The 7,441-nt window shown below is 40.9% G+C and overlaps 2 protein-coding genes across 3 annotated transcripts; one reads left to right on the top strand and one right to left on the bottom strand.

Moving 5' to 3' along the window:
• The first annotated feature begins 637 nt into the window (after positions 1-637).
• Positions 638-3,247, top strand: LOC110048977 (bcl-2-related ovarian killer protein homolog B-like). The gene is made up of 2 exons (XM_020754746.2): positions 638-1,666; positions 2,552-3,247. The coding sequence occupies exons 1-2, from the start codon at positions 1,103-1,105 to the stop codon at positions 2,678-2,680; spliced, it is 693 nt and encodes a 230-aa protein (XP_020610405.1). The 5' UTR covers positions 638-1,102; the 3' UTR covers positions 2,681-3,247.
• LOC110048976 (uncharacterized) lies at positions 3,156-7,422 on the bottom strand. 2 transcript variants are annotated; one of them, XM_020754745.2, is made up of 3 exons: positions 7,258-7,422; positions 4,708-4,772; positions 3,156-4,601 (listed from the first exon to the last, which is right to left on the bottom strand). In XM_020754745.2, exons 2-3 carry the CDS (start codon positions 4,748-4,750, stop codon positions 3,844-3,846), a joined length of 801 nt encoding a protein of 266 aa, XP_020610404.1. In that variant the 5' UTR covers positions 4,751-4,772; positions 7,258-7,422; the 3' UTR covers positions 3,156-3,843. The 2 variants fall into 2 exon arrangements, with proteins under 2 accessions (XP_020610404.1, XP_020610402.1); XM_020754743.2 differs by lacking the exon at positions 7,258-7,422 and having other exon boundaries at positions 4,708-4,829.
• Positions 7,423-7,441: the final 19 nt, after the last annotated feature.

Raw genomic sequence — 7,441 nt, 5'->3', positions numbered from 1 at the left:
CTAGCTCGTAACTCGCGGTTTGCTACTCGGGCGCAAATCGACAGTGCTTTGAGGCAGGGAAGGAGCAACAGTAGAAACCAGGGGCACCCATCGCATCGTTTTCTGTTCGGTACGGTCTTTATTAATCCTTTCCGATTTTCTTAAGGGAATTGTCACCCCGAACTTTCGTGTTATGAGAACCTACGAGTGCTTCAGTGTTTTCGGATTAATAAAAGTGTCGTTTTCACAAATATGATTTTCGGGAAGGTAATAAGACCTAAGGTTTTCGGGAAATGGACAAAAACCCTAATGAATTCGAGAATACAAAGTTCACCTAGAATGACCGAACAGATAAACGTTTTACAACGCAGCTAAACTTACAGAACTTTAAAAACACTGCAGATAACCTAAAACAGCAGAGAAACGTGACCCCGCCAGACAGCCATTCTGCGCAAAATGTGGTACGTTGCGTGACAATATCAAAGAAAGAACCACACGATCTTATGCGGTAAGGCGCACTACAGAGTCACTCCAGTCTATCAGGAAAAATAGAAAACGTCCATAATATCAATAATAAATTACATATTCACGTGGCATTATTGGTAACATGCTTAGCTGTGAACCATTCAAATGATAAAAAAAAAGCGTATATCCTGTGAATCCGCTTTGGATTCAATTACGAATTGTTAATAATAATTCATTTATCTCGCAGCAGCACAAGTCAAAGAACTGCTTACATGTTCCCGCATCTTAGATTCCATTAGCTTTGGTCGCAACAGTCTTTGTATATTGCACGCGTGTGGCCCTCGTTTCTTTTTTTTTTTTTCGTTTCTTTTTCCTATCTTTTTTAATGGGATTTCGCGTTATTTTTTTATTTTTTATTTTTATCCCTGGTGGGTTTTACCCTTTGTAGCCTAGATGTTTTACCTTCTTGCTCCTTCTGGCTCTCCTGGGAAAGAAAGATAAAAAGTAAGACAGGGACAAAAAGTCGGTGTCATTAATATGTTAATTTGAAGTGGTCCGGTAAATATTCATTGCAATCATCTTCGACAGCTAATCGTTTGTTTTGACCGACACGAGTTCTCTATTTACACGCGTACGCGTGCAACTCTAGTGATCTACGATGCCGCTTAAAACCATTTGGAGCTTTTTGGTTCGTGCTTGGGGAACTATCAGTTTTTATCTATTTCCAAAGACGATAAAAGGACGGAAACCCAGTGGTTCGGCGGAAGAAATTGAAATTTCAGAACAGGCAGCTTTTCTGTGCCAGAAATACATCGAAGCCAGATTCACGCGCTCAAATTTATGCTACTTCAATCCGAGAAGCCGGAAGAAAGATGGGCAATCTTTAGCTGGGTGCCCCGAAGATGTGGTACAGACCTTGTGCGAGGTAGGCGCATTACTGGAGCAAAGCTATCCAAAGCTCTATAACAACGTTCTGGATCAGCTTAACTACCGCGTAAATCTTGCCATCCTCGTGTGCAATATGTTCAATCGTGTCTCTGAGCAAATCGTTGTTTCTGGGGTGAGCTGGTCGCGTATTGTCGCTGTTTACGCGTTCGCCGGAGCCCTGGCTTACGATTTTACGCAGACGGGAGACACTAGATTCATACGCAGCATGTCGATTTGGATGGGACATTTCTCCGCGAAACGCTTGAGTCCGTGGATCAGACAGAATGGAGGATGGGTGAGTGATCATGAGGATTGAACCAAAGTTTATTTTCTACCCTATCAATTGAAGTTATTAACTATCGCCTATATAAAGATCTCAAGTGGTTTCACTGATGGTAATATTTTAGTTCATTTCATTTGCTTTAATACTTGTTACGTGTTGCAGGCCGCGACCTGAAATATCTTTGTTTGAAGTATCAGTTACCAGCCCGGTCGGAATGCCGGTTTATTTTTATCTTGTGATTTATAAACTGCGAAAAAAAAGCTTGCTTAGAGGAAACTAGAAGTTGCCGCATACTCAAGACCAAGTAATAATGCCTGCCTCGTGTCGATGTGTACCGTCAATATCAACAGAGTGTCTTCAAAATACTCTAAAAACAACCGATAATTGCTTTCATTCATGTCATGTTTGCACAACGAAACAAACTTCAGTCACGGTTGGTAGGTGTCAATAGAGGCAGTGTGGCGTAGCACTGCTGGGGAGGGGTGCGTAGGTCACCTATTGAGTCACACATTTGTTCTAAACAATCTCAATCTCTGTTTAACACAGTCTTTACGTTCTTTTGTGATCGTTTGCGGGCTATGTTCAGGTTCATGCTACATACGTAATGTATACGTGACGAGAACGTTCTCATTAACACGTTCACGCAGAAGTCCCTTGCTTAACCTTCTACTCTAGCAAAGAATGTCCCTTTTAATTCAAGTTTTCCTTCGTTGATTTAGAAAATCGGGAAGGGAATTTTTTTTAGGTTTAAGCCGGCGTTCATCGGAAGACTGGCAGTTGTTTGTCACGAGGAATTACTAGTAAGGAAATCGACTTTGAAGAAATTCCAACTAGAAGCGATTTATTAACATATTTTCTCTGAACCCCGTTAAGTTTCTCTCCAATTTGATTCAACAGCAAGGTCTTGTGACACACTTCAAGGAAGAGGAGCATTCAGTAATGGGTTCATTGAGTAAATGGCTGACCAGGAATCAACCGAGAAGACCGCAGCATGATCCAGGAACCACGCCCGTCGACAGCTCTTGACACGCATGCTCCGTGAGGCGGACAGAATCATGCGTCACGAATTTCAATAGCTGTGGAGGTTTATGTTGGAGAAAGGATGTATACAAGTGCATACAACCTTTATGGTTTGTCTTGTCAAAAGAAAAAAAAATTGCAATTTTGTCCGTCAAGTGTGCAATGTTAATTCCTTTTTAATTCGCGTCTCATGTCGGTTGACTGATGACCTATCGGCCGACATGAATTGACGGACTGAATTGACCTAGGACGTTTAGCAATTATCGCGGTTCTTTTTTACATCCACCAAGCGCCCGCTACTCAAACTTGGAGGTACTTAGAATGGATTGAATTTTGACAGCAAGGTTTGACTTACTAAAGCTAAGAAATGGAAGAAATTCTAATATAGCTTTTTGAAGCCCTTACAAACTTAATCTCCAGTCTTTGGACTGATACATTTAATTTTTGCTCCACGCATTTTTCAGCTTTGAGACCTCTTGTAAAAATGTATATAAATGCGTTTTTTATTACTGATATTACTATAACTATTGTTACCTCAGAGCTACCTCATTACCAACTGGTCGATCAAACGTTTACTGCGGCGTCAATTTTCTTTCTAGCTATAAAGTCTATAAATGCGAGCAGCGATAGAGAAAGTGCAATATCATCATGTAGTTACAAAGGTTTATTCGCACTCCCCAATATTAAACACTTTTAAAATGGGGTTGGAATAGTTTCCCCAAACTATAGATTGAAGAGAACTTTGCTTTCCATCTGCAAATAAGGTTTTGGACGGATTGGCTGCAGGCCGGAGATGAGCATGGGGTGAAGATCTCAGGAGTCACGAGTTTTCAAGGGTATTAGTAATATTTGTTTGGTGAGCTAATAACTAATCCGTCAGCTTAATACTGATTGAGTCACAGACAGCCAAACCAATTTCGAGCGAGTCACGATTAGTTTTGGTCGGGTGACAAAGTGGCGCGAGTGTTTGTTTTTAACCAACCGCTTAGCCTAGTATATCTCCTTCATAGACATTTTAAAAACGTAATTAAGAATCTACTTAGCCTAATTTGCTAATGACTACGCCAAAATACCAGAAGCTACTTTGCCAGACTTCAAAAACTGTAGAGTCTAACACGAGGCTTGTTGTACTGCTAAAGAAAGTCGTAGCCTCAATACTGATTGATCAGTCAAACATTCACTGTCGAGTTACTTTTCTTTCTAGCTATAAATACGAGCAACGTGCAAGAAATGCTGATATCATCTTGGGGTTTCAAATCTTCGAGCTTTCCTCTCTCCAGTTCATCAATTCCTTCTTCAATTTCCTGATCAGTAAACTCCGTTAAATTACTGTTGAAGCGTCCCCGCAGCATGTGGTACCACTTAGATTTCGTCACCTTGAAGTCGATGTTCTCTTCCGTGACTTCCACATCAAATTTCGTTAATCGCAGGCATGCCGAGGTGATCTCTTTTCGCTCACCAAAGAAAGTTCCCATGCGATTCTCTACTTTCGTAAACCAAGGAAATGTAAATCCGCGGGCTTCCATGACCAAAAACACACCACCGGGAGATAGAATGGATTCTACACCCCTGTAGATTTTCACAGCATCGGCAAAATGGTGAGGCGTAGCAATACACATCGCTCTGTCGAAGCACTGGTCTAGGGCCGATTCATCCAGGAACTCATCGGCAGGTTTCTGTACGGGGAACACGCCTTTCTTTTTCTTGGCTTCTTCTTGCATTTCTGCGCTTGGATCCACACACCAAACGGGGTTTTTCAGCTCGGACCTCTCGAAAAGTCGCTCTGCTAAAAAGCCCGTTCCACTACCAATGTCTACGACAGTGTGGTGAGGTTGTACATTGAAGTACTTCAACAAGACATTAGTTTCAGCTTCCTTGGTCTCCTTGTAGAAGTAATCATAATTCTTTGCCAAAAAGCGATAGTGATCTGAAAAAAAGACAATTGATGAGATAGAAATTAGTCATGCTGCACATAATAATTGTTTACACACAAGAAAGCTGATGTCGTAAGAAACCTCTGATATATTACTCACCAGCTGTCTTGAGAGAGGATAAATCTTCAGGTGAACCCGTCATCGAGGATGATTGTGGCGTTCTCCTATAGGAAAACATGGGATAGACATAAGGTGATCTGCGCCAGTGTAAAGGTTAGCTTTGAAAGCAAACTGGGGATATTTGTTGGGATCTATAGATCAGTTGCAAAAAGACAAACCATAGTTGCTGGCCGCAGATACGGTAATCAAGCGCATATAAGAACAAGTGGATTAAGAAGAGACTGAAAGTTGGCCAATAAAGCACCATACATATAAGAACCAGTTCAGCCTGATACATAAAACATGCTCTTATGTAAAAAGAAAGAGGATGCCAGAATAAGAATGCACTCATATTAAAGTACTATGGTGTGCTGGATCTATACAGTACCTGACAGGAAAGATGGGACTGTGGTAATACAACAGTTGACACCATTTTGCTAAGATGCTGTTACCTGGGTGTTTTTAGTGGGGATCATGCTGAGCTATTAAACTTCTAGTAATGTATAATGCGTAGTATTTCTGAAACGAATTTTAAGAACATGTTAAGATCATATACAGGTTGACGAGAACCAGTCTTCGTCAACCGGTACTGAGGAGTAATGTTATCATTTCTTTGGATTGATTACCTGCCTAAGTGGATATCAAGTGTCACTGAGAGATGTCTGCCTAGAAAGGTATTCAAAATGCACCTCTTTGCATCAAAAAATTAATAGTTTGTGAAAAAAAAAAATCCTGCTTTGTGGTCCATAAAAATACCCATCAGCAGCACGCTTTTTGATGTCCAGAACGCTGGAAATCGCATTTCCGAGCTTGTAGACTTCAATTTTTTCTGGGGGGGGGGGGGGGGGAGGAAAGGGGCCTTAGGGCCGATTTACACGGTACGACTGTGACGCATGCGACAACCTTACGATAGGCCTACGACATGACTTAGGACCATTTACACGCGCACGACATTATCACACACAAAATTAAATATGCAAAAGTTTGCACCGGGATTTACGGAGCGAAAGTTCTAACAAACGGTAAACAAATATTTTAGCTGTCCTGCGCTTTGAAAAAACTTTCTAACGAGATGTTTTTCGCTTTAACCCGTTCAATACTTTTCGAGAAACGATCTTCATGTGAATCAGTCAACAACAACTTCGTCCGCCATTTTGACGCAAGAAAACTTTTCCTTCGTCCCCTACTCAGTAGAAATTTGTCACAATACGTGATTTTCTATCGATTTCGGCTACGATTGTCGCAGCGTTTTAAAACCTGTTTTAAAATACCTACGACAATTTTTTTGACGTACACAACAGTCGTAAGCGAGTTGTAGGTTTGATTTACACGAAACAATTCATGTCGTAGGCCTGTCGTAAACTTGTCGCATGCGACAAAGTAGTACCATGTAAATCGGCCCTTACGGCCCCTTTAGTGGTCACAACCGCCTATTACACCTTCAGTGGCCGTTTATAACTAATATTATTGAAACCCCTGGTAGTCTATTCCTTTCAAGCTGCCGATCATTTTCAAGCGACTAATTTATTCATGTTGAATAAAGGGGGGAGGGGTACTGATCCATGAATCGATTGATGTGAAGTTTATATGAAATAATTCATATATGAACTGCGGTAGTAGATGAAAGTGAAGAATGATCATCGCAGTTAATTTTCCAATTTAAGCAATCGGAAAGAAGAAGCCTGAAAAAATCAGGGCTTCATATAAACTTCACATCATTTCACTCCTCACGGGAAGATATGAACTCAATTAATTGACCTCGCTCCCAATGTGTAGCTTCATAGCTCAGTTGGTAGAGCATCGCACCGGTATCGCGGAGGTCACGGGTTCGAATCCCGTTGAAGCCCTGATTTTTTCAGGCTTCTTCTTTCCGATTGCTTAAATTGGAAAATTAACTGCGATGATCATTCTTCACTTTCATGAATCGATTGTTAAATAGAAATCTTCGCCTAAAACTTTCAACCCGATAGGAAATTGAGTGTGTATTGGGTATTTAGGATAGGTTTTTAACGACCAGAAACGTGTAATTTTTAAATAATTCTTAATTTGTAATTGCATATTTATCTTAGTTCTTAATTAGTGTCACCAGATAGTGTGAGAAACGCTAGATCGATCGACACTCAAATAAAATTTACCACTACTACTTCTACTACTACCCAATTCGTTGTAAGAGGAAGATGTCATTGAGGCGGGGATCCCTTGGGACGCAGAAAAAAGCTCCGCTGTGTAGATTCAGTATGATCACACAGAAAGTTCACAATCCGTGACCAGCCAAACGGAACCTTCTCTAGCTTTCTCTGTTTAGCCTATTTACCTTGAAATCAAACAAGGAGAGCAAAACACACAAGGGAAACACGAATGGCACTATTTAGACCATAATCATAGAGCAATGGTGTTCACTGCTGAAAAACGGATCGAACCTTGACCTCAAATTCACCCGAAGCAACCTGTAGCAAGTTGTTTGCATATTTGAAGTTGATACAACCTGAGTTGCGTAAATAGAACCCTTTTTCCCAAATGGGGTGACAAACGAGTTCTCGTCTTGCTTACCTTTCCACGGGGAGCAGTATTTGATCGTTATTGATTCAAACCTCACCAAGCAATATTTGCATACAGGGTCAGCTGGCTAAAACGATCAAAAGCCTTCGCATTTATTATTTTTCATGCTAATTAGGACAATTTAGCCCGCAGTGCAGGATGGTGGCGAGTTCGCACAACGTGGAGAATTTTTTTC

The sequence above is a fragment of the Orbicella faveolata genome, unplaced genomic scaffold (genome assembly GCF_042242905.1).
Source record: "Orbicella faveolata isolate gen_17 unplaced genomic scaffold, um_ofav_v1 contig_36, whole genome shotgun sequence".
Taxonomy (NCBI): domain Eukaryota; kingdom Metazoa; phylum Cnidaria; class Anthozoa; order Scleractinia; family Merulinidae; genus Orbicella; species Orbicella faveolata.
Note: the sequence above shows the minus strand (reverse complement) of the source record. Positions and strands in the feature narration are given on the sequence as shown.

Bases quoted from the DNA above. Each gene is read 5' to 3' on its own strand.
- LOC110048977 (XM_020754746.2), top strand. From the start codon at position 1,103: ATGCCGCTTAAAACCATTTGGAGCTTTTTGGTTCGTGCTTGGGGAACT. The intron at 1,667-2,551 runs GTGAGTGATCAT...TTGATTCAACAG, and splicing joins TCAGACAGAATGGAGGATGG to CAAGGTCTTGTGACACACTT.
- LOC110048976 (XM_020754743.2), bottom strand. From the start codon at position 4,786: ATGTTTTCCTATAGGAGAACGCCACAATCATCCTCGATGACGGGTTCA. The intron at 4,602-4,707 runs GTGAGTAATATA...TCTTTTTTTCAG, and splicing joins ATCCTCTCTCAAGACAGCTG to ATCACTATCGCTTTTTGGCA.